The 27,417-nt window shown below is 37.6% G+C and overlaps 2 protein-coding genes across 2 annotated transcripts; both read right to left on the reverse strand.

Annotated features, from left to right (window-relative positions):
- Positions 1 to 439: 439 nt before the first annotated feature.
- On the reverse strand, positions 440 to 14,131 carry LOC307269685 (major facilitator superfamily domain-containing protein 6-like). Its single transcript, XM_080052690.1, has 10 exons — positions 13,890 to 14,131; positions 11,841 to 12,523; positions 10,983 to 11,488; positions 10,243 to 10,567; positions 8,149 to 8,246; positions 5,759 to 5,920; positions 5,270 to 5,368; positions 4,844 to 4,956; positions 4,200 to 4,376; positions 440 to 2,385 (listed from the first exon to the last, which is right to left on the reverse strand). Exons 2-10 carry the CDS (start codon positions 12,518 to 12,520, stop codon positions 2,185 to 2,187), a joined length of 2,361 nt encoding a protein of 786 aa, XP_079908816.1. The 5' UTR covers positions 12,521 to 12,523; positions 13,890 to 14,131; the 3' UTR covers positions 440 to 2,184.
- A 5,725-nt stretch (positions 14,132 to 19,856) lies between these two features.
- On the reverse strand, positions 19,857 to 21,927 carry LOC307269896 (uncharacterized protein; the record flags this gene model as incomplete). Its single annotated transcript, XM_080052978.1, has 3 exons — positions 19,857 to 20,130; positions 20,544 to 20,845; positions 21,433 to 21,927. The coding sequence occupies 3 exons, from the start codon at positions 21,925 to 21,927 to the stop codon at positions 19,857 to 19,859; spliced, it is 1,071 nt and encodes a 356-aa protein (XP_079909104.1).
- Between the last annotated feature and the right edge of the window lie 5,490 nt (positions 21,928 to 27,417).

The following is a 27,417-nucleotide window of genomic DNA, read 5'->3' on the forward strand; positions in this document are numbered from 1 at the left end:
CACACACACACACACACAGTCCATTTAAGACGCCATAATTCCACCCATACACTCAGAACGCTACTGCCATCAAGAGGCCGGGTTCACACACAACATCCTGCAGAATATAAACCCTTTACTGTGCATACTTGTAGTGTGAGAACAACATTTATAATTCCCTTTATCTGGGTTAACACATTTGTATATTGTCATCTAGATTATACTATAATAAAGCACTCAACTTGCAGTAAAATTCTATATTACATGAGACATTGTGAGCTTGTTAATACTAATAATGATTTTGAACAAATACTGATGTAAGTCCAAATCTTAACATTTCACAAATTAACAAAAACAATAATACATATAATATTATATAACAAAGAGGCGCAATATCCGAAACTAGTAATAGTAATAAAATAAACACGCACAGACATCATCTTACCTTATTTGTCAGATATACATTTAATTATAATTATAAGTTAAACATACACTGATACAGTATTAAAGGGCTGATGTTGGCCTTCATGACTAATACAGAATGCAAAAAGACAATTTTCCTTCTTTGAAATTGTTCCTTTTCTTCTTGTTATTCTATTTGTAATGTTTTTTTTTTGCCTTTTCAAACCAGGCGAAACAAAAATACTGTTACTGGGAATTTGTTTGGCAGTTAGCGTGAAGACAAAGGCTGTAAATATAGTGTGTCGGCTATTGGCAGCTCCTTCGATACAAAAATATTGGAATCGGGCCTAAAAAAGACCCTCAGTTTACTGCGGTGAGGATATTACAGTAAAGGGAATCCTGCTTAGACATCTAATTATAACCAATTAGAACAATAATAATGATTAAATTATATAAATATGTACAAAATTTGAGTTTTTATACCCGTTTCATAAATACACCAGCTAAAGTATGAGAGTCTTATGGAAAACTAGTATAATTCCCTTTGTTTCCAAGCAGTTGCTACATAAAAATTATTAATAATTTATTAAATATTGCAACAGTGAACAAGTGACGTATAATGTTTGGTTTAGAAGATTATTATTATCTATTATCTTGAATTTACTGCAATTTCCCTGACAACACTAACCCTTTCTTGTTACCGACGCAGGTCAGGAGGAGGTCTGTATTTGTATTTATGCTTTTATTTATTAAAGCTGTATTAGGTAACTATGTAAGAGGAATTTGTGGTCTCTTTATTGACTGCTCTGCCATGTCTAAGTCATTTTCAGAATAGTTATCCAAAGAGCGTTTTATTTAAATTTTTGTTGCTAGTTATACATTTGATATACGTGTGATTGTGGCGCGAATGTATAGGGCAAACAGTAGATATGTAAAAAATTGTAGTTAGAGAAGTTTAGTCTAGTCAGAGTCCTATTTAAGTGGAATGGGTATTGTGGACAAATTGTCAGTGAAAAAAATATATATAACAAAAATTAAATAAAAAGAATACATACAAAGTAGAGCTTTAAGTTACCAAAACTTTGTCTTTAAGGCCTAATTGTAATCCTTGTCCCTTGTCAACTCATATAAACTCATCTAAAGGCTGTTCCTGCTTATGCTACTTCAAAATAAAAGCATTCTATAGCCTAGAAACAAGTCTCTTCATGGTCCCTTCGCTACAAAAATGTGCAGTTGTGCACAAAAGACTGAGCACCTTTGTTATTATGATGCATTTAAAAAGGCACAACTACAATTTAAAACATTTCAAATGTTATTTTCAAATGTCAATGACTGGTAACTGGTAAATCCTTAAAAGCGAGTTTTTATTTGTTGATTTTGTGCTGTCGCTGCACATCAAACTGCTCAATTAAAACCACCATTTTGTCCTATTTCTTCACTTTTGAATTAAGTTTATAAATAACTTAAAGAGGCACTTGAAGGATTGTCCTTCACACTCAAGGGGCAGTGATAATAGTGCATAGCGTTGCCAGGCGACCACAAAATGGATCAGCAGCTTCAACCCAAACTCCCTGCAAACGTAAACCCATTAAAATAAATTATGTCCGTGTATTCAAACCGTTTAGAAAAATAAGTTACAGTAGTTGTTTAAAAGAAATTATAGGATATTTTCTGCCATATTTGATGACCATATACAAATAAAGACACTATATAAATACAGTATTTTGGTCAATATATTAACTGACTGTTAAGTTGCAGTAACAAAGCTCATTGTATGTCTATTATAGATTCTAAATGATACAGTCATTGTGTGTTTTCTGCCGTATATGCCGGGTTTTCTTGAGGCCCTCCTCCGTCTGAGGGCGGGTGCGTTTGGTTTTCGCTCTCATCAGAGTCTGAGGGTGCCAGGTGGGTGGGGTCAGGGTGTGTGGGTGTTTCTGAGGAGGTTTGTGAATCTGTGGCGTCATCGCTCGAGTTTCTGTGTTCCGCCCGCCCATTAGGTACCTAGCAACAAGAGGAATAAACAATGGTGTTGACAAGGCAGTCGGTTTAGCAATTACATCACACATCTGGCAACAACATAGATGTAGGATTTAAAACTTTTTATTCAATCAGGTACATCCATCTATCTATCTATCTATCTATCTATCTATCTATCTATCTATCTATCTATCTATAATTTTTGCTTTCTTCCTATATTGCAATCAAGGTAAAGCACCTTGAACTATATGTGACTTGTTTGAAAGGTGCTATATTAATACATTTAGATTACTATTTATCATATATCTATCTATCCATATACACAAAGACAAAAAATGTATTACTACAACTTGAAAACATTCTATTCTATTTTTTTAAAGATCCAAACTTCCCTTGATGTCTGACTTCACCTGCTGCACTATACTGTCTCTACATCTTCAGTCTTCAGTCTTGTGTGAATCTCGAGTTTCACAGAATCTTAGAACCTCAAGCAGTGTGTGTGTGTGTGTGTGTGTGTGTGTGTGTGTGTGTGTGTGTGTGCGTGGGGTCGGAGTGACGTCAACGAGGGAGTAAATGCTGCATGCACCTCATATGACTGCATAAGAACGGGCGTGGAACATTCACAGACGCATATGCAAGGCAAGGCAAGTTCATTTATACAGCACAATTCAAACACAAGGCCACTCAAAGTGCTTTACAGGGGCAAGATTACAATACATAAAACACATTAGAAGACATTTAAAAGCGAATGAAAAGAAGTAAAACATTTAAATAAAATAAAAAGTACAGGTTAAAATGGAAACAGAAAAGTCTTCTATGCATGCATGTACACGCCCACATACCAAACACATACACACACAGGTAGATGTGAGTCATTGTTATCACCCTGTGCATCAACACACTTGCACAGAGGAAACCCTGGACACCCTCCCACGAGCGCGCGTGCACACACGTCACACACACACACACACACACACACACACACACACACACACACACACACACACACACACACACACACACAGGCGGGCGGTAGTTTTCCATCGACCTTTGAACACACAAGCGTCTCACCTTTCTGTAGTGAGTGTGTGTGGGCAGCCAGTTAGAGGAGGAAGCGTCAGGGAATTAGTGAAAGTTAAAGAAACATTTCCTACACAGTCATTCAGACAAAGCAGAACAGATGGAAGGCAGCATTAATATTATAGTATTGGTTAAAGCGGGAAGTTGGGGAGTTAGTTGCATGACAATAAGAATTATCTGAAAAGAGTTACGCATATGTATCAATCCAAATGAAAGATATCGTCAGTTAAGTTTGGAAACTATTTTGATATTCATTGAACAGATTTTCTAGTAAAAAATGTTAAATTCTGGATTAAGTACTTTTACTTTCCAAACTTAATACATTTTCATGATTAAACTTATATGAAAGGGCTGGGTAATTAATTACAAAAATAATTGTGATATTGATTTGAGGTCAAATAAATAAAATGTTCTAATAATAGTTTTAAACTGTTCATTACAGAGTGTCACATGCATGTGTATTTATGCGTTTGCTGTTTAGTTTTCAGCATTTCTGTACAATATCCAGTATCTGTATTTCAAGTATGGTCCTAGTACCACGACATCCTCTATGTTTTGTTTTCCCTCATCGCTGTTTAATGTTGTTATTTGTTTGCACATACTTGTTCTGTCTTGTACATCATCACCAATAAAAAAAAGTAAAAAAAAAAAGAATAAAAAAAAAAGATTTATTTAAAAAAGAAAGAAAGAAAAAAAGCATACATTAAAATTTTTTAAAGAAAATCAGTTTTTAGTGTAATTGTAATTTAATTATTCACCTGCAGCGGTGTAGTCTCTGGCGGCGGTCCAGTATTCTTCATTTTCATAATTTCTCTGATCTGTACTATGGCGAAGGCGACGGTGACCCAGGGGGCACCGGAGAGCACCCAGGCCGGCTTGTTCACATCCTCCTGGTCCTCCTGGTGTTTGGTCTTCTTCACGGGCAAAATTGCCCCCTGTAAGGAAGTAAGTATGTAAAATGTTATCTATATAGCACCTTTCAAAACCTAGGCTACGAAGTGATTAACAAGGGACACATGAGTACAGGTAGGGCAGTCGTCCACTGGGTTGCAGGGTCGGTGGTTCGATCCCCCGTCTCCCAGCCACATGTCCAAGTGTCCCTGGGCAAGACACTGAACCCTTAATAGCTCCCAATAGTCAGCTTGCGTGGTAGTAGCTGCTATCGCTGTATGGATGTGTGTGTGATTGGGTGAATGTGTACAAAACAATGTAAAGCACTTTGGGTCAGTGAAAAACCAGGGAAAAGCGCTATATAAGTGGAGTCCATTAACCATTTACAATGCATACAATAAAAACAGAAAACAAAAAAGATATATGAGTGTAATACAGGCAATACAAGTAAAAGTGCTGAAAATCATTCAAGCACAGGAACATTGGGTAAACAGATCTTAAAGGTCTTAACCTGTAGCGGAGGGGCGGGGCTCCCAGGGGAGTTCTGATTCTGCACCAGGTCAATGGTCGCTATGGGCACAGGGCTGGATGGGACAGGGATGTTCTCAGCAAGCATCTTGTCTTCTAAAGAGAGAGGAAACGTTATGTTAACAAACAAATGGCATCTTATTTTCACAATAAAATTAACTTAGCCCTTAGTTCACATTAAGCACAGCTTTTCGTCTGGAAAATGTCACAGAAATTAATTTGGATACTATCCTAAACTGATATATCTAGTCTCAGGACATTGAATTTAACTTGATAACCACCATTTTTTTTGCTTATAAATGTTTTATGTTGGTACAGAAAGGGTTATAGATTCATCAATTAGACTTGTAATACATTTTCACACCAAAGTCATATTTAAAATTGACCCAGAAAAAACGTGTATTTTCACCTTTCCCCTCAGAATCTCCGCTTAGAAACTGGATGAAGGAGAAGATGAGGAGGATGACGAGCGACGCCATGCCGATGCCTCTGAACGTCTCTGCAGCTCCTGCAAAAATAAGCAAACATTTCAGAGCCGTTCTGTCAGAGTCCTATGAAACAAATTTAGTAAAAACAGACAGATATCACAGCTTAAGATGCCGTTAAAAAAACATTTCTGGCCCTCGAGGCGAAAAATAAAACGGAAATTGCGCCTTAAAAACCCCACGTATACATTGACAAACTGAGGAACTGGAGAGCATCTTAGAAAAAAAGATAAAGCTAAGAAGTAGGGGAGGCAAAAACAAATCCAGTGAGCATCAAGAAAAATCCAAGGCACTCAACTAAACTGCACTTATACACCATGTTATAATTCCAGCTAATTATATACTTGTACCTACACTTATTCTATGAATAAAGGGCAGACAAAAAAAAAATTTATTCATTCAATCATTCATACCGAAGTAGTTGACGAAGACGCCCCCCACCATGGCCCCACAGCCCCGTCCCAGGCCGAGGTGAAGGCCCTGCAGGATCCCCTGAGCTGACGTCCTGAGCGCTGGAGGAACGGCCGCACTCAGGAAGGAGATACAAGCCGCCCAAACTGAGGCGTGGGTCACACCTAGAGGACACAGGGAGATGGACATTGGTACTGAGATATTTCAAAATAAAATGGGCCAGAAATCCTGCAGCTATGGGTTTGTTGCATGTGTTTATAGTACCATATGTCAAAGATTTTTTTTATTAGCATTTTTTTAAAGTTAAATAAACAAATTGATACAAACCATTTATATATTAAACCAAACAAATATACAACAAAGACCAAATAATACTAATATTATTATTTCGCAAAATTCTAAATCATTCCCAGATCATAGGTTGTGAAGTAAAGTAAGTCATGTTACAAGAGAAAAATATTTATATTGTTGATTTGTTTGATTTTATTCTCCGTTGTTGGTATTTGTTGATGATTAAATTAAAAAAGAAAATATATGGACTTCATATTTAACTTTAAACCAATTAATATTTGTAACTTTTTGAGGAAGTCTTGTGGAGATGATAAACAAACAGATACATTAGAAGGATTTACTGTAAATTTACCTCAGTTACGACGCTATGAGAAACATAAAAAATAGTAAAATTATCTAAGGAAAAAAAGATGGTTAACTTTCTTAAATTTAGCATTTTAGAGGCCTCAATAGCAGATTACAGAGAGGATTATGCTCCATTAATGGCCCTACTTCAGCGTCATTACAGTAATTTATTATCATTATATACAATTATATAAAGTGTGTCCATTCACATCCGTGCGGTGACTCACATCAATCTTCACTTAAATAACAAGCACATGTTCACCTCTGCAGTTAATCGCTATATGAACTCAAGAAAGAAACACTTTTATACTTATAATTATTAAATACATAATGGATTTTTACAATAACGTCAAATCGATTAAATTACTTTAATTTCAGCTGGTTAAAATATTTTTTTTTTTTTTTTTTTTACAACATAATTTTTCTTCTGTTTGACTGGGAGCTGTGCTGCAGATATATTACAGATAAATCTTTATCGTCATTTAGTAACTATTTAAGAATAAAACAGTTATAATTTATTATTTAGAAACAGGGTTTTTATCAAATAATTTGTCAATTTCCTGCTTCACTAATATTCTTTATTCACTAAATCCAAGAGAGTATTATCCAGAATGTGTTCGTGTCAAAGCAAATTCTACATGGAAAATTTATATTTTGTCGTTAAAATAAAACCTGCAGTGATTATTTTAATTTGCTAACAGCTCAGCTTCCTGTCTGAAATAGACACAACGCATCATGTGACCAAAGGCACCACGCCTCCTGAGAGCATCTGTCAATCTTATGTTACAAAGGGAAAAAAAACATTAAAAAGGTGTAACCCTTTGTTTGAGGACCTTCCTGAGATTTTAAAATGATCAGCTCACACCGGGAACTGGAGACGTTGCCCATCTTTAAAGTTATCTAATTACTCTACTGTTTGGATTACCGGGTTAAAACAAGCAACTTGAAATTGAAGCTGAAGTGTTGAACTAGTTTTCTTTGTTTACTCAAAGAGGCGTTGGTGTTTCCTAAGGGCGGAATGGCTCAAACAATAACACCCAGACTCACAGGTCCTCATCAAATACAATCTATATTTTTATCCACTTTTAGTTTGATTGATCTACTGAAATGTTTAGTTCTTAAGTATTAAACTTAAAAGTAAACTATATCATTAAGTTGTTATTACTCGTCATTAATTTAAAAGCAGGATTTTTCTGTTGTAGTCCAATACAGTCCATTAAAGTATTATGTTTTCCTTTTTATTTTATTTACACACTTACATCCCATACTCTATTTTCATTATACTGCGTTTATATAGTATGATGCACACATTTTACATGACTCATTTGTGAGCCACAGTCACCAGACAATAACTAACGTCCTGTTAAACCTGTCACTTTTCGTATCACACAGCATTTCCTTTTCCCTGAAACTTTTTATATATATTTACAATACATTTTTTTGCCTCCTACTGACTTTTCCAACGCACCTGCATCCAAGTTTTCTGGATGTGCAATACTCCTGTTATAAAACAATAACACTTAATGCCATCTTCTGGTGTGTTACAGGCCTACAGTCTATGGTTGGTTACAGGTCATTTCAGGTCGTGCTTTTCTTTGATGGCCGTTGCTGTCGGAGCGGAAAAGGACTGTTTGATAAGCATCCTGTTAGATCAACACCACGGTCCCCAGGGTCCTAGCTTCCCAGACATGATTGTACGAGTCTCCGAGTGAGCGAGCGAGTGAGTGAGTGAGTGAGTGAGTGAGTGTGTCGCTACCTTGAAGGACTTCCATGGGCAGAACTATCCAGGCGTTCTCTATGTAGGAGATGTACAGGTAGCGGGCGGTGTTGCAGGCCAGGCCGATGTACAGCACCCTGGCGAAGGAGAATTAGATGTTAATATTATAACATTTGATGGATTTTCTGTGCAATCAGCTGTTTGAAAGTTTAAAGCATTTTGTATTTTTAGAGTCAAAAGTGACAAATCTCCTAGTGGGATTTTGAACTGGTTCTTCTTCTTCTTTTTATTTAATTTGATAAAATCAACAGTCCAAAATGAATTAAGTAATTAACTGTTGTTGTCTTTATACACATAAAACTGTACAGCGACATTGGTAAGACTCACTAGTTGTTAAAAATATAAAAGTTAGAATAGAAAATATGGAACAAAAATTTGATAAAAAATACACTGATATACTGTACATTGCAAGACAAAGATTGCACCAGCATTACAAACAATGCAAATATAACACATAGTAGTATAAACAAATCCAAAAATATTTCATTTATAAATAATACATTTTTTATCTTTTTATTTTGGAGAACTTGAATCCAGGAATGTTATGTTCCTTGTCTTTGGTTGAGAAAATAACTTGTCATATTCGATTCTGTAAAATAAAAAACTAAATCATTACAAAACGGGCGGACATTATCACATGTCTCTGCATTGTTTTTGCAGGACAAACAATGTGCGGACTCACGGATCTGAACGCGACACTCCCTCACTCCACACAAAGCATTACTTCAGTGTTTGTTCAGTGTTCACCAGTCACAGAAGGTTTATTGAGAACACGCACACACACACAGTGCATGTTTGTATGACAGGAGACATGTAATAAATTCACAAAGGTTTTGTCATCTTTATGAGGCTAGACATAAGTAGATGTCAGAAAAATGTCTCACTGCAACAAATACTTAGCATTATAACCATTGACTTCATACGTTGAACAAAGTATTTTTACAGAGTGGGTTTTGCTACTGGTTCTGCTTGTTTCTACTAAAAGCTATTTCTGAGCTCCTGCGCCAGTGTCAGGGAGAGACAGAAGTTTGTAAACGCTGCCATACTGACAAATACAGAGAGTTTTGTTGAGCTGATAGGCTTAATCAACTTTGTGGCAACTCGTTCGGCGATGGCTTGAATGTAACCGACATTCATTTATATGAAAATGTTATGCGTTATAGCTTTAAACCAAAGAGTTTGTGCGTCTCTCAATTCTGTGTGACTTCCTGAAGTGGCTCTCACTCTATTGGTTCCTACTATTTAAAAACGGTTCGCAGAATTGTGGATTAAGTGGAAAACTGCTAAAAGCATTGAAGAGGCTGCAGATGATGTTTCAACAGCAAAGCGTTGCATCCTCTCACACACTGAGGCGTGCACTAAAACACTAGTGTAATAGCTGTTACACTAATAATATATGTATACAGTATATATAATTTCCATATATATTACTGGTAATACAGTCTTGAGACAATAATCTACTTTGAAGTAAGACCTGAACAAGAAGGTTCGAGAGATAAATACCAGGATAAAAAAATAAAAAATAAAAGATTTCTTCTTTTGCCTTTTTTCTTACATCTAATTATCTAAAAAACTAAATCTTCTAGTAAACACCTGTAGTTGCTTCAGAGTTCCCTGTGTAGGTAGAGGGCTACAGTCTCGAGGCATCATAGCTGAAATCTAACACCAGACTCTCAAATGTCCCCGCTGCCTGCGAGGTCTAAGGCCCTGAACACAAACCCCCGAGCATCCATGACGCATTGTCTGAAACATTCACTGCTGAGTGGAGGACAGATTTAAAGGTGGAGTCAGCGATTCTGGAGAATCCTTGCTGTCAAAATCACTTTGTCAAAATCATTGAATATCTCCTCCCAATCTGCTAAATGTCTGTACTGTGTGTGTGCTGAAAAACAATCCAGTGTTTTAATTTACATCCTATAGGCTCTTGGAACGCTAAGAGATGCATAAACCTGCTAAAGAAGTTAATGATCAATTATGGAGAGTTACACACTTCCCCGTGTGTGTGTGTGTGTGTGTGTGTGTGTGTGTGTGTGTGTGTGTGTGTGTGTCTTTGTCTGTGTGTCTGTGTCTTACCTGACGTGTCCGACCAGCTCTATGAACTTGTGGCTGGTGAAGTAGGCTGCGAGCTCTGAGATGTGGCTGAGGACGGAGCAGACACCGAACAGTGTGGTGGTTCCGCCCAGATCCTCCAGGTGCCAGTACAGGAAGCTGAAAACGAAGCCGTATCCGAAGCCCATAAACCAGGCTACGAATAGCACCGATCCATAGCGAACGCTGCACAGTAGCCTCAGGAGATCGCTGTAGGTGAACTCCTCAAAACTAGCATCGATGGAATTCTGGTCCAAACTGCCCGTGTCCGATATCACGCGTTCTGGAAGCTCCTGTCTGAAATCGCCACCTTTTTATTTTGAAAAGACGACAGAGAAGATGAACACCTCATAAGGTAGGGTGGGTGTGTGTGTGTCTGTGGGTGGGGGTGGGGGGGTTGTCTGTTTTTTGTTTATTACATAAGTTTGCTACTGGATGTCTGAATTTCCTTTGGGATCAATAGAGTATTTATCGCTCATTCTATCTAACTTTCCTGTTCACAAATATGTTAATTCATTGTCCCCAATTTTCTTTATAAACTACAAAAAACAGCAATATCCCTTGGACTAAACCAGAGGGATAAATAACACATCAGTCTATTTTTATCACAAACATTTTTCTCTTAGTTAAGCCCAGGCAGCACCTGTCATTCAAGCCATCCAATACAATTTCAAAATAAGACAACAAAGAATGAACATTATAATTAAAACAATACAAATCATTACCTGATTCAAAGTAAAACTGCGTAGCGACCACGAACGCCACTCCCATCAGCACACCAAAGACGATGAAGGCGATCTGGTAGTTGTGAAGTCGGAATTCGGGCACAACGCAGCCCACTCCGTCGATACTGACCAGGATGTGTGTGTGGTCGATCCAGATGCCCACTAGCAGCATGGCTATGCCCCAGCCTAGCGAACCCCACATCCGCTGCAGCCCATAGCGGTCACGGGCTTTACCGAGGTATTGCAGCGTCACTGTGTCCACTATGGTGACGGCAGGGGCGCTGAAAAACTCCCCAACTATTATGACAAGCAGGATGATCAGGAAAATGTTCTCAACTTGGTCCTTGTTGTAGATGATCATGTATTCTCTGTCTGGTTCTTGAGTCGTGGTGGTGGGGGCGCTTGTTGTGGTGCTGGGGGGAAAGGTGGTGTTGAGCGAGAGCTGGGTGGTGTTAGTGGAGCTGAAAGGAGCTGACGTGCTGTTGGCGTCCTCGCTTCGCTTGTACCTGTTGTTAGGGCGGGTCGAGTATGCAAAGAAAAAGCATGATTGTGTGATTATTTTTGATTGAAACTGATATCATTATTATTTAACTATAAATACATTTACTTTGGAAACGTCATGACTATAGTGAAAAAAATCGAATTGTAAAAGCGGTCTCTTTAAATGTGGAGTGAGCGATTCTGGAAAATGCTTGCAGTCAAAATCAATTTGTCAAAATCTGTGATTATCTTGACCAAAAGTGATTGAAAACAATTGTTCTACAGAATCGCTGACTCCACCTTTAACAGTGGATTTCCTTGAGTTTAAATATAGTTAAATTTCAAGTTTAAAATTCAATAAATCACATGCATTCCTACCTGTGTAGTACACTGAAATATGAATCCTGGAGTCCCCCGAGATCTCGAAGGCTGCGGCGCGTTTTGTTGCCGCTGCCGGTGAAGTTCCACGGCTGCGTTGCGTTTATCGGCGTTTGAGTCGTCGTCAAGGGTGTCACTGTCGTCGTAACAACAACACCTTGTTCCTCGCATTTCATCTCCGCCGGTTTGACGAAGCCGATTCCGCAGTTAAACACCAGCCAGCACAGGACGGAAAACAGCAACACGATCTTTCCTTTCTTGAAGCGGTCGGCCACCACTCCCCAGAAGGGGGCGCTGCAGAACTCGATGAAGTATCTTATGCCTACGAGCAGCCCGCTCCGACTGGCAGACATGCCTAGCTGCTTGTAGTACACCGCGAGCAAAGGGTGCAACGAACCATAGGCCGCATAGAAGAAGAAATAGAATACTTTGGAGACTAGTAACTGGCTGTTGATGCGAAGACACATTCTCTCACAGCAGTCTATAGAGTCGGGCTCGGAGGTCGGTGGGTTATCGTTAGGTGGCGTCTCTGTAGCGACAGGGGATGTTGTTGCCATAGAGTCATGGTTGGCATGGTGCCCCTCCATCGCCATGGTGTTGAACGGCTCGGCCAAAACATACTTCCTCTTCTGCTCCTCCTCGTCATCCGTCAGAATGGCAACCTTGTCGTCAGCCGCCATTATCTGGGAGATAAGGAAATTAGGGTGAGAGAGAGAGAGAGAGATGAGAGGAAATGAGGGTGAGAGAGAGAGAGATGAGAGAGACAGGCAGTTAAAAGGGGTAAAACACACATCCTTTAAGAGTCTTACAAGGAATTAAACTCATTAATATACTGTATATAAAAATATTAACTTTATTATGCATTATACTTTATATTTTGATGGTGCACCTTATCTCTACACTGTGTCCTTGCATTACTGTTGTGTTAATTTGTGTCTGTTTAGTTGTGTATGGTTTTGCTCTCTTAACTTGTTTTTCTTTCTTCTATATTGCATTGTTGAGAGGAGCCTGGGACTTAAACATTTCATTGCCGAATGACTGCTGCTGTAATCGTTGTCCATATGACAAATAAACCTCTTGAATCTTGAATCCACAACCAAAATATATGTCTGCATGGTCAAAAGGAAACCAAACATGAGGTTTCAAATCTGTGTTTAAAAACTAGTGATCCTATCCATGCAAACAGGCCTTAAACTTAATTGCCTTAGGTGACCTTGAATGTTTTGATATTATTATTAAAGATATGAACACAGTGTTCCCTTTATTAGTTTTCACATATAGAATTAATCAGGTAATGTAGTGTCTGTTAATCTTATCCAGGCCTAAAATATGAAATGTAGCCTCATATATATATATATATATATATATATATATATATATATTATTTTTTTTTAAAGACGAAACTGAAGTCTTTGATCTATCTGGTGCATGTTTAACAAGTCCAATTATGGTGTATTTTCGTTTGGCATGGTTTGATGGTGTCTGAATGGAAATCAAGTAGCCTAGATTAAATCCAATTTTTTAATGCTTTTAAAATATAATAATAATTGCACCATAAGTTGCTTAGGACCCTGAATGGGATTCCTTGAGGATGACTGTAGGTCCCGCACCCTAGTTTGACACGCAGTACTTTGTCCCGAGGAGATAGAAACGGATCAATACAGACAGAGAAAACAAAAATGACTAACAGTCATCGAAATGACATCCGGTTGGGTGAGCTTCAAACGGCCGCTGGTAGGTCCTCGGACCTCAGTTTGGCAACTGTCACTGACGATCTCATGCGGAAGTAATTGGTATCTTGAACAACGCTTTTGTTTATATAACACGTAAAACTAACCAAATTCAACACGTTTAAAAGTCAGAAACAAAGTTAAATAGGTAAAATGGCGCTGGTAATAGCCTACATATATAAAAAACTGAATCAAAGAAAGCCAGTTATATGGGAAGAGAAATACTCTGACGTTGAAGTTCTAACGCGGATACCACAATGACACTATTTAAACATATTTAAAATTACACAGTCCGTTTAAAGATTAATTCCCGTCTTACCTGGTCAGGTCACCGCTCCCATTAACTATGACTGCGCAGTTTCTGTTGAATTTCTTTCTTCTCCCGGGGACATTTTTCAAATACAAAACGTCATAATAACTAGTTTTGATTCCGCCTATAATGTTGAATATTTCAGCGTAAAATGTCCATGTTTTCCTATTTATTTTAATGTGAATTGAAAGTATGTCTCGCCAGCTCCTCTCTCTTTGTATTGAGAACAACAGCAGCCCGTCTAACCGGGAGCTCCCACCTGTCCACAGACCTACTGACAACTTCCGCTCAGCGCTTACAAAATAAAAGTCTCTTATTTTATTTTTTTATCTAAAAGGAAAACTTACCCAGCAATTAGACTAAACATTATAATAAACCTTTGTTTTAAATTGTAAGTCTTTCTATTGATTTTAAACGGTCTAAGTTTACTTTATTTCTCCAAATAGACCTTTTTACTGTAAGCATAATCGATTTTTATTAAAGGCCTACTTCACCGGTTGGAATATGAAGGTGTATTGAACTCCGAGATCCTATGAAGTATAAATGTGCAAAAAAAAAATTAAATCAGATCACAGAAAGAGAAAGAGAAATGTAGGGTTAGACAGTGAGACCATAAAACACTCTTTCTGCCTTTTCTCAGGCTAGGATGATCCGATTTCAATTTTTTTTGCACATTTATACTTCATAGGATCTCCGAGTTCAATACACTTTCATATTCCAACCGGTGAAGTAGGCCTTTAAGTTTATGAACAGAAAAAAAATGTTCAAGCTCCTTCCAGCTTCTTGAATGTAAAATATTACACCTTTTTTGCTTTATGATCTCTAATGGTAGTAAAAAGGTACTAGATTAACAATTTAAAATGTAGACCTTGTAAAAAAAAAAATTAAACATTAATCAAAAATGTTATCAAAAACATTTTTTGATAAAGAAATTAATAGCTAAAATCTATTTCAAGCTGATTCCAGCGTCACAATAGCCTCGTTTGAGATGTCGCCGTCTTGCTAAGACCTGCGCAATTATGACGCTCGGCTTGCTGAGCGCACAGCATTTTTGTTGTGCGCTCAGCAGGTCTGAGCAAGACGGCTCCAAGTCGAACAAGGCTATTATCATATGAAAAATGCAATGCTTTTCTTTACCTTATATGATTGGAAATGGATATAAAAAGTATAAAGATAAAAAAATGTACAGAGCGAACGTTGAATCATTCATTGAATTAATTGCATGATCCTGAATATTTATACATATTAATTCCATTCCTTTTATTTTGTCCATATCCTGTACTATTCAGTGGTCATTTCTGGGAGCAGCATCTCAATTAAAGGGGAAATGTTCAATAATAGAACAAAACAAATATTGTGGTGATTCATTTCATCGTCACTTTAAGTTCAAATGAATTTTAGCAAATGTAGGACTCTACAGGGAATGATTTAATACAACAATAAACATTAAATAAACATAAAGGATCTCATACTCACCACCGACCAGCAAAGATGTGGTAGATCTCCCTCTAGTGACAATATGGCGACATTACAGACACTTGAATAAGCCTTTCTTCAATGATTATTGTATACATAATTATTTATTAACAGACCAAGACAAGACTGTCTACTGTGGCCTTCAGTGCGCGCATGTATTCGCCGCCAGCATGATATTAATATGATAACTTCCACATATTTGGTCCAAAAAACTTTACAATGAAGGATGCACACCTTCATGCTGTGCGCAAGCAATATCCGGATGTTCATGCCGATCTGACTAAAATTCAGAGAGATATGCGAGCCACAGACACACACAGAAGACAGACAGACAGACAGATGTTTCTTGCTTTATAGATAGAAGATAGATAATTGTATATATTTATTAATCTGCGGATATACCTTTTAAAGGCCAATATAAACCATAAAATGCAGGGTTGTGTTTGCCATAAGGTGATCGCAGCTCTTGTTTGAAAGTATAGTCTACTGTTGCAGAAAGAGACATGTATTTGAAAAGCATGCCGGTGCAAGTCTGAACTGTCTAATGTGTTTAGTTAGAAGGTGTTTTCTTAACACCTTTGATTTGAGCCATGCCCCTGTGGTTCAGGGCATCATTAGGTCTGAACAGGCCACACAATATGGCCAATATTTGTATTAAATTACATGTTCTTCTTTCTCAGTTTGGGGAATAGGCCTATTATATTATCTTTTAAATATGTATTTAAACATCTGCCTCATTCATTTATTTAAAGATGTTTGTATAGCCATATCCTGAATTACTTTTTTAAATATTAAATTGAATGGCAATTCTGCTCTAATATGTGCACATTACAATGACGGTTTTGATGTGTCAAAATAAACTTTAAAATACCTTATAGAAAGTTTTCATATTGGGTGTATTTTAGGTCACTTTTTGGCCTTGTAAACCAATCTTGGTTCAAGTGAAATGCTAAACAGTGCATATTGTTTGGGGGATACAACTTCCCCTGTTTCCAAACTATTACATCATGTTTTGATGAGGCGAACTGTCTAATGTGTTTAGTTAGAAGGTGTTTTCTTAACGCCTTATGTGGTTCAGGGCATCATTATGTATCAAGGTGTGAACAGGCCACGCAATATGGCCAATTAGTTGTATTTAATTACATGTTGTGTCTCAGTTTAGTCTAAACTGAATATGATATTCCTTAAACTGCTTAGGGAATAGCGCTTCTCTTTGTTTGTGGTTGTTTTTTGTGCTTGGTCCGTGGCAAAACACATAAACAAATTATACACATGATACGTAAATAAAACAAAAACTGTACTTTTCACTATTCTTTTTATCTAAATGTATCTACATGGTTGCCCATGATGTTGGAATAAAATAATTTTTATCCATTTTGTCCTAGAAAATATTTTCTGGGAGACCATGTTCACCATATTATTCACCAACATAAGCAGTGAGACAGGGCCGCCGCTCCCTATACGCAGAGTACGCAGACTGCGTAGGGCACCAAGTTCCTGGGGGGGGCACCCCAAAAAAAAAAAAATTATAATTATAATTATAATTATAATTTTTTATTTTTATTTTTTTTTTAATTAAAAAGGAAAAAGAGATGGTCCGGGGGCCCCCCAAAATAGCTTTTTTTTTTAAAGTTCATGATATTCATTAAATTACAAAAAATATATAAATTAGTTATGAACAGGCCCATCGTTGTTTTTTCTTAATTGTGTAACCTATCCAGGGGTGGATTACTGCACAGGCACACCGGGCACAGGCCCAGGGGCCCAAGGGCTCAGGGGGGCCCTTAGCCAGAGATACTGATAGTAACTTTTCATGTTGCATAGTCAAAGAGCTCAGTCACTGATGTCAATAACAGGGTCCAAAAAGGAATAGCCTAAATATAAGTACTCATTAAAATGTAACAAGATAGAAATCATCATGGGCCCCTCAACTAGTAGGGGAGAAATACAAAAGCAAGTTAAAAACAACAGCATTAGTAGCTCTGTCTAAGGGGGTTGAAGGCCCCCTCACACATACACAAATAAACGTTATATGTGTGAATTCTAAATTGTTCATATCCACCCTTTATCTGTTGAAATGGGCCTCTCCATCATAGAACATGGGTCTGCAGACCAATCTACTGTTTTTACAGTTGCAGAGTAAAGAGTGCTACCTGTTTAAGAAAAATCTGAAAAATAATGTTCCTTCTGCATCTCAGGATTTGATATCTCTCTAGTCTCTAAAATTTCCTCACAAAGTGCACCAGATTGATGATCATTTTACTTTAAAAAGGTAAAAAAAATTCCACCCACCCCCCAACAAGGTACAGGGTCCCTCCAACAATACCCCAAGATCCTGTGGGAAACACTGACTTCCTTAATATGTTTTTGCCATTAATTGTATGTATCCGTGTAGAAAATTCAGTGTACCTGACTGGATAGGGACAAGTGGGGGGCCCTTTAAGAGTGTAAGCCCAGGGGCCCATTATCTCATAATCAGTCTATGATCCTATCACTCAATTCCTTTGCAAAGGCAGTTTTTTCACAAGTTAAGCTGTTCTTTCTGTTAGTAAATGCTGGCAAATGTGCCAAAAAGCAGTCGCAGAGATCTTGCAATGGCAAAAAAATTTTGCTCGCGCCCTGCGGACGCGAGCTTCTGGGTGTTTTTTTTTTTTGGGGGGGTGGGGGGCATCACTGACAATTTCTGCTTAGGGCACCCAAAAGCGTAGCAGCGGCCCTGCAGTGAGATCAAGACATTTGCGCTTAACAAGGCAGCAATGAAGATGAAGGCACCAAAAAATCCAAAAAGAGGTTTAAGAAACATTCATTCTGACAATAAATCATAGCCACACTTGTTTTACTTAGCCAAAAGACAATCAGCATTAACCAGAATGATCTTGGTGCAAATTACTGTAAAAGAGGCACTCGGAGGGCAAAGTTCATCCTGTCTGAACCTCAAAATCATCTCCATGAATTGTTCCCTATATTCTAATTTCCCATCTAAAAAATAAACAATTTTTTATAAATATAATTTCAGCAATACTTTGTTAGACAGTTATGATGCCACATGCTGCTATGATACCAGCCATAATTATGAAAATATACTGATACAGTATATAATGTATGTATGCTATTGCTAAAGATTCATAAGCAATCAAATCTAAAGGTTTGATCATCATTTATTTATGACACTAGTGCAGTGCCCGTAGGAAGCAGTAGCTTATGCATGCTTAAATGTAACCTGTCTATTTATGTGGGGAAAAAATATACTTCAAATCAATAAAAGTGTTTTTATTATTATTTTGAATAATTCCCAATACAGTGTACATTTATTTGGGGTGTGAAGCAGAAGGAAAAATCCAACAAAATGAAATTATAATATAAATAATAATGATGATAATAATAATAATTATATTAGTAGATTAAACTTATATCGCACTTTGCAAGAACTCGCTTTACAGAGCAAAGCAAAATGTAGAATCCAAGGCAGATAGAGACAGTGCGGAACGCGTCATAATTGGAGGCCACGCCCATCGTGGGGGAACACAATTCACAGCGCTCCATTCACTTTGTATTGAATGACACAGTATTCTGCAAACAAACTTAATAAAAATGTAATAAGACATGCCTTTCACAAATACACATTACTTTCCTTAAAGCCACGACTCTTGTCTGTCTATACGAGCTGTTTTTGTGAAAAATTATTGAGTAATTTTCAATATCGAGACAAAACTCTTAACTAATGTATGCTGTATGCTAGGCTAATGTTAGCCTCCTGCTGTAGGCTACCTTCACGTATACTCCATCCTCGCCAGGTCGGACGGGAAAAAACACCTCAATATTGAAAATTACTCTATAATTTTTCACAAAAACAGCTCGTATGGACAGACAAGAGTCGTGGCTTTAAAGAAAGTAAAGTTTTTTTGTTAAATGGATGTTTGAATAAGTTTTAATTAGGTTTGTTTGTAGAAGGCAGGTCTCCTTCAATACAAAGTGAAAAGACCGGTGTTCAACGGTTTCCCCCACGATGGGTCCGACCGGACAAAAACACCTCGATATTGAAAATTACTCAATTATTTTTCACAAGAACAGCTCGTATAGACAGACAAGAGTCGTGGCTTTCAAGAAAGTTACGTTGTTTTGTTAAATGGATGTTTGATTAAGTTTTAATTAAGTTTGTTTGCAGAAGATAGTTCTCCTTCAATACAAAGTGAATGGAACGCTGTTCAATGTTTTCCCCCACGATGGGCATGGCCTATTTCATGCACTGTCTCTATGTGCAGATGTTCCTGTGGGATTTAAGTAATAAGCGTGAGGCAGTTATTGTCTTTAAGTTAAAAAAAAACAGTAACTTTTCAGGAAGGTTTCTAACTTCACGCAGTGTTCCAGGGATCACATTTTCCTGGGAGGAAAGTTTGTTTATTCTGTGATGTGAATATACCTTAGAAAACGTTCACTTCTCTGGTACACCGAAAGTTACATAGTGCACCTTTAAAGACATAAGAAATAAAGAAATGTTTTTCAATTGTCCGACTCATCTGAATGATGTCCCTGCTGCGACCAGTGCTTCCCTCTCTTCCTCTCTTTCCGTTTCTTCTCGCCCATCAGCATTGTGGCCAGCACAGTTATAACCACGGTAACGCTGATGATGAGCACGGTAACCGTCTCAGCGAGGCACAGTCCCGTATCCACGTCCATCAGCCGGTAGTCATGGAGATCGAGCGGAGCGCTGCACGTCAGGTTGTAGTAGTCGTCGAGGAAAAGCCTCTGGATGCTCTGCAGCTTACTGAAAACCCTTTAATGATAATAATACGAATAATTTTATTTGTATAGCACCTTTAAAAACAGTACTTTGACAGAGGGTACAGAAACAAATACACATATACAGTATATATATACATATACATCAAGTCAATAGGCTACACATATCCATATATACACATCATTGTGATGGTTTAAAAATGTAAGACATAAAGGACAAATGCAAAAAAACAAATGAGTTTAGAAGGTGCTAGGGGTAAATAGATGATGAAAAAATAAAATAAAAAAGCGCTATAACATGAAAGCTTGTCTATAAAAATGTGTTTTAAATACATAAAAAAAGTAGATAACCTATTTTTGCTCCTACAATTAGTATATAAAAGAAGTGTTAATATATTTAAGAAATAATTTAAATTAAGTCACAGATTCAGCGATCAGGGCAGAAACCTTTGTAGATCGCAGTCGCAGTTCCAGGGGTTCCCCTCCAGCAGGATGTGCGTGCTGTACGTGTGGATGTTGAGGAAAGTCCTGAAGGCCACGGTGGACAGCTGGTTGTTGGCCAGGTTCAGTAGTGTCATGCTGGTGAGCGGTTTGAACACGCCCTCCTCGGAGCCACTGATCTGGTTCCCTTCGAGGTTTAGGACTTCCAAGGAACGGAGCATTGAGAAAATGCCACTACGAAGGAATGTGAGTCTGTTGTCGTCAAGGTGAAGCTGACGCAGGCTGCTCATGGAGGAGAATGACCTCACCTGCATTACAGGGGAGTGAAATATCTTGATTATTGATGTTCTCTGACGTTATCTCTGATTATTTGGTGCCAACACAAAACAATAGATTAACGTTCTAACACTGATTATTTGGTCTCAGCTGAAGGGATAATAAAGTTATGGTTGTGGAGAGAGCTTGTTCTCAAAATCATATTTTCTCATTATAACTTTTACTCCTCACACCGCTACCTGTCTGTACTGTGTGTGTGCAGTGAAAAAAGTATAGATAAGAAAAACGTTAATCTCTGTCAGAAATTACAGAAATTTGTTTTTGAAAGGGCAGGCTCAAATGACACAAAAAATACATATAAGACAGAGAAATTGCAAAAACATACATACAATGGTATGTAAACAAAGGGTATGCAAACAAAGGGGCCCACCGTAGCTGGCAACATGCATACTGTGTATCTTAGGCTGTGTAAATAATATAGACTTTTTTTTTTGCACACACACAGTACGGACAAGGAGCATATCGTGAGGATATATTCACTGATTTTGACAAAAATTGTTATTGACAACAAGCATTATCCAAAATCTCTGACTCCACCTTTAACATTGACAGCTCTGACCTGCATAGTGTGGATGCTGTTGCTGGTCAGGTTTAACCTTTGCAGGCCATCAAGATGCATGAAGCTGCGGCTGTCCAGGCTCGTCAGGCAGTTGTGTGCGAGTTGAAGTTCCCTCAGAAAAGCCAAACCGATGGAAAAGCCCTCGGTCAATACAGAGATTCTGTTCCAACTCAGGTCCAGTTTCTGCAAGAACTCTAGCTGGGAGAAGCTGCCGTCTTCCACTACGCTGATATTGTTGTTTTGAAGCAGTAGCACTCGTAGTTTTCGGTTTTTACTGAACGAGCGTTGAGGTACGAATGAGATGTTATTGTCTGACAGGTCCAGGAGTTCTGTGGAGGGTGGTATTCTGCCGGGAAGCTCGGTGAAAAGCGCCCGAGAGCAGATGGTGAATTTGAGATCTCCTCGACAGTCGCAGCCCGGTTCACACCAGCTGCCGTGGCCGGACCGAGAGGCTGTTTCTGTCAATGCCAAGAGGAGCAGGACCATCTCCTTCATGGCTCCACCACTCTCTGGAAAAACACACATGAGTTTAAGAGGTTTGTCAAGTTAGTGATGTAATAATAATGACTCAAAATCTAAATAAATGTCAACTCAAAAGGAGCTGGGCTTGTTACCTCACAGCTGACTGTTACTTCATGATTTTATGGATACTAAAGAAGCAAAAAATTAATTGCGGGGCAAATTTTTACTAACTAATAAATTGCCAACAACAATTTAACTTTGCATGAAAAGTTAGCAGTAAAATCTTCCGTTTTATTGCTTGTGAGGTCAAAACCAGTCAGACCATCAGTTAAAGATGAGGATTAAAAGAGCTGTAGTACATCTGCTATTTCCCTGTAAATATTAAGCTGTTTTAAACTCAAAACAGCCTTGTATGTTATAATGTTTAAGGTTTATGTCTCACCAACCAGCAGCTGCTCCAGAGTTTCCGTGCGTTTTTTTTTTTACCTGCCGACGTCGTTTTGTCAACATGCGAGACAGAGAGATGGAAAGAGACAGAGTGTTAAGGGAGAAGAGGGGAGGGGGAAGCTGGTCAATTATTCACCGCACACACAGCGCAGTGGGAGGGGCTATCAGGCTATCAGCAAGAGCTTTGGAAGATTGAAGCCAAAACTGGGCCACAGAGCAGACAGTATTATAAGGTTGGGAGTGGGACAGATTTGATGGTTTTAGACAGACCAGGGTGTTAATCTGCTTGTTCCCGGGGTTTATTTATAGATTTATACATTTAATCCCATCCCAAAGTGAGTCAATGAGGGTTTTGTAAAGGGTCATATTAATATAGTTTCTGTGGCAAGAAAAGAGTATTTTAAAATGACAGGAATATGTTGATGTTTTAAGATGTAGTGTATAACTTTTTCATATGAATGGATGTTAGTTACATTCAAGCCATCGCCAAACGAGTTGATACAACCTGTCTTTATTATTATCTATTAAGCCTATCAGCTCCACAGAACTCTCTGTATTTCTCAGTATGGCAGCGTTTACAAACTGGTGTCACCCCTTGGACACTGACACAGGAGATCAGAAAAATTCCAAGAAGGGCCCAAGAAATGTTTCAGTTGTTGATTCTACTACTAAGAAAAAACCTGGACGTACAGCAGAAGGTATAAAATACAAACGTGATCACCGAAGGCTTGCCTCATGTAGATGCACCGACAGTGTTGTTGTAAATACTCAGAATTCCTCATGGAGGCGACATAAGTTGATAGGCTTAATCAAATTTAAGTCAACTCGTTTGGTGATGGTTTGAATGTAACAGACATTTATATATATTAAAAAGTTACGCACTATAGCTTTAAAACATATTTATTGGGACAAACCTGAAAGTCTGTACCGCCTTCACATCAAGATCTCAGCCTGCGGTCACTGACTCAGGAGTTGCACAGATGTGACAATATTAATCACCATGTTTGGTATGACGCGATGAGATGTATTGGACATAGACAATGAGCCGACCTGTTGGTGATAGAGAGAAAGATTACACTAATACCATGTAAATCCCCGGCCTATATAAACCACTCTCCGCTGCTGCTTTTTAGCTTTTAGCTGAGTCAAACGTTTCAGGATTTTTTTTCTGTCTTTAGAGGAGAACGCACCATTTCTCTGCTCATATATATTTATGTTAAAAAAAGGTTAAAGTACTAACAAAAGTAAAAGTACTAAAACAACAACGTAAAAACACTCTTTTAAACCTATATTCAGGTAAAATTTAAAAGTATTGCTAGCACCCTGTAGAGTATTACAAGTATAAAAAGTACAGTGCTCCTTGTGACAATTTCATTAATTTAATCCATATTTTTTTTTGTCAAAATACAATTATTATTTACATGACTGTATTAAAACAACATCTCTTTTCAATAAAAGTATGTATGTATATATATATATATATATATATATTGAAGCAAACGTGCCTGAACCCTGATAATGAAGACTATTACGGCCACCAGAGGAAAAAAATTAATTGGGATTTTTTTCTTTTATTATGCACTTTGAAAAAAAAAATACAATTTCATGAATTTAGACAAAATGCAACGGCGAGATTCCTCTAATTGTATTCTAATATTCAGAGGTGGGTCGTAACGCGCTACATTTACTCCGTTACAAATACTTGAGTAACTTTTTGAATAAATTGTAATTTTAGGAGTAGTTTTATTGCAACATACTTTTACTTTTACTTGAGTAAATATTTTAAGAAAGAACGGTACTTTTACGCCGTTCCATTTGGCTACGTGACGGTCGTTACCTTATTTTTTTATATATTTTATTTATTACATGCAAGAGCTATTTCTCTCATGATTTCTCTCCCCGGGGACGTCTTCAGCCAACATCTCTATCACGTGACTATTTCAACCAATAAAAACCACATTACAAAAGCTTGCCAATCAAATGCAGCCACTTCAGTCACATGACAAGTGTTGTCATGTTGTCATAGGGCTCAACCATGGGCTCAACAATGTCCGCGGACTTTTTTAAAGGCTGCAGTTCCGCACCGATGTTGTGGCCGTGCCATGTAGGTTAAACGCATATTTTACCGACTATCTGGGTGAGTCGAGAAAATGGAAGAAACCGCTGATTCCGAGGAGCAATAGCCACACCCGTGGCCTCAAATACACACTCACACAATCACAGTGACACAGACTCCCACACACTCGCAATTACAGAGAAACTGTTCTTCTTTGACACATGTCCTGTTCTCCCTGTAGCCTACTCACTTCGCATGCCCCAGTCTGGCTGTGTGACAGTCTGAGAGTGGTCTCTTTGTTCAGCCACTCTGTAGTTTCATACGTTAAGTGAGTGTGCTAGCAGGTTTTGATGTGTAACGAAGTTTAATTTTGTGTTTTATATTTTTGGGGCTAAACACAACCTAGATCATTTTCTCAGGGCCAGTGACATATAGGAATTTGTTTTAAAATGTGTATGTGCAAAACAATTGCAACAGTGTTATAAGGGTTTTAATTAATATAATTTTGGACAAGCCTAATTTATTATCATTTTATTTGAAGGGTGATGTATTTAATTTGGCAGATAATTAATTTATTATTGTTTGAGTTCAAGGGTTATTCATTTGATTTTTAAAGACCTTATTTATTGTTTTATTTAAAATTATGTTATTTAACACATCTTTATTTGAACATTGCTGTTTTATATTATGTTCGTGTCTATTCTGTACCGTTTGTGTTGCTCTGTATATTTCAAAAATAAATCCGGAGTAATGCAGTAGGCCTACTTGTACTCTTGAGTACTTGAGTAGTCTTTTCACTGCATACTTTTTTACTCTTACTCGAGTAATAATTTTTATGAGTACTTTTACTTCTACTTGAGTAATTATAATCTTAAAGTAACTTACTTTTACTTGAGTAAATTTTTTGGCTACTCTGCCCACCTCTGCTAATATTGTATAATATTAAAAAGTGTACACACAGACAGTGCATAGAGTGTTAATCCAAAAAAGTTAGAGTGAGGGTTATTCAGTCTAACTTGATAAATTACCTTACATTTTATAAATTCTAGGAGTTCTAGGTTTTTTCCTGACTGAAAAAGACCAAAATTTAGGTTTTCTTTTTTTTAACACCTATGTCTTTGTAAATTCTTTCTAAATTATATTTTTTTCAATACTAGTAATACTAGTCCGTTTATATGAACATATAAATTAGTACATAGAGTGTATCGAGTGTGTTTCCAGTGGATTACCGTGAGAAGTGAAAGCGGCTTCGCTCTCGATGAAGACACTAAGAGTTAACCCCTGTGTCGAGGATTACCTCGATGTTGCTGGAACGTTACATTCTCAGATCGCTTCCATTGTTTGATTTGGTTTCATTATACATTTTTATATTCACACAGTAGGTTTTCCTCTTGTCTAAATTTAAATTTGTATAGTTTTTTTACACTTACAATTTATTAGATGCATTCAAAACATAAAATAAAAGATAAGCAGTGTTACATCCATTCATTGTTAAACTTTTATATTGCATATTCTGGAACATACAGAGTGGGTTACAATTTCTATTGTTGTAGTGACAGTGTGAATGAGTTGCTTATAAAAATGTGCTGAGAAAAAGATATTAAGCTTCAGCCTGCACAAATTCCTTCAATAAATATATATTTATTCTTTGTAATTTTTTCTCTAACGTTATGCCTTATCTTTAATTTTTAATGTGCATTCCTTTTGTAAAATTGTTAATACAAAAAAGATTATTATAATTTTTTTTTTTTACATTTTATTCAAAGTTGGCATTACAACAAAAAAACATTATAAAAATACTAAATACAGCTTAATAAACAAATGTCTCACCTGTCCAATACTGTCTGCATGGCTGTGAGGTCAGTGTGATCTGAGTGCAGTATGTGAAGCAGCCAGCAGGGGGCGAAACAGGGCTGTGTCAAAGGAGTAAGGAAATGGAAAAGTAAGAACATACTTTTCTTTTCTGTTTCTGTTAAAGATTTGAACACCCTTGTTTTAAACATGTTAAAGCTTGTATTCATATATGAAACAGTAGTAACATAGAAAGTCATGTCTGTTAAAGTACAAGTACATTTCTGTGATTTTAGGAGGTTTTAGGGAATGAATATTATACAATACTTTTTAATCTTTGTTTTTGGAAGAAGGATTTTAAGGTCAAAAAGTTCACAGTCCGAGTAAAGCTGTCAAGTTTGAAGACACCAGATGTAGGACTCAAGTCCACACCTCTGCAAACATGTACAGTGTGTGTGTGTGTGTTTATGCTCGCGTGTGTGTTTGTCAGTCCGTGTGTGTGTAACGGGCAGAGGTGTAAATGAAGGCAGCTCGTTCACGCCGCCCCTTAGATCCAACATGGCATCCGTGAACAAATTGTCTCCGCCGCTGTCAAGTCCTCCATCAGATGTGACAGTTTAACAAGTGATAATTAATTACTGCTGCTATTAACAAGCAGACTATACACTACAGTATACAGTATCTCACAAAAGTGAGTACACCCCTCACATTTCTTCACATTTTTCTTTATATCTTTCCATGGGACAACACTGAATAAATGACACTTTGATACAATGTCAAGTAGTCAGTGTACAGCTTGTATAACAGTGTAAATTTACTGTCCCCTCAAAATAACTCGACACACAGCCATTAATGTCTAAACTGCTGGCAACAAAAGTGAGTACACCCCTTAGAAAAAATTTACAAATTGGGCCCAAAGTGTAAATATTTTGTGTGGCCACCATTATTTTCCAGCACTGCCTTAACCCTCTTGGGCATGGAGTTCACTAGAGCTTCACAGGTTGCAACTGGAACCCTCTTCCACCCATTTATGACAGCATCACAGAGCTGGTGGATATTAAAGACCTTGCGCTCCTCCACCTTCCGTTTGAGGATGCCCCAAAGATGCTCAATAGGGTTTAGGTCTGGAGACATGCTTGGCCAGGCCATAACCTTTACCCTCAGCTTTTTTAGCAAGCCACTGGTCGTCTTGGAGGTGTGTTTGGGGTCGTTATCATGTTGCAATACCA

Source organism: Ammodytes marinus (genome assembly GCF_949987685.1).
Source record: "Ammodytes marinus genome assembly, chromosome: 24".
NCBI classification, from domain to species: Eukaryota; Metazoa; Chordata; class Actinopteri; order Uranoscopiformes; family Ammodytidae; genus Ammodytes; species Ammodytes marinus.

Excerpts from the sequence above, each read along its gene's own strand:
- LOC307269685 (XM_080052690.1), bottom strand. The coding sequence starts at position 12,520 with ATGGCGGCTGACGACAAGGTTGCCATTCTGACGGATGACGAGGAGGAG. Across the intron at positions 5,369-5,758 it reads CGTCTTCGTCAACTACTTCG|GAGCTGCAGAGACGTTCAGA; the intron begins GTATGAATGATT and ends TTATTTTTGCAG. Across the intron at positions 4,377-4,843 it reads GCCCCGCCCCTCCGCTACAG|GGGGCAATTTTGCCCGTGAA; the intron begins GTTAAGACCTTT and ends ACTTCCTTACAG.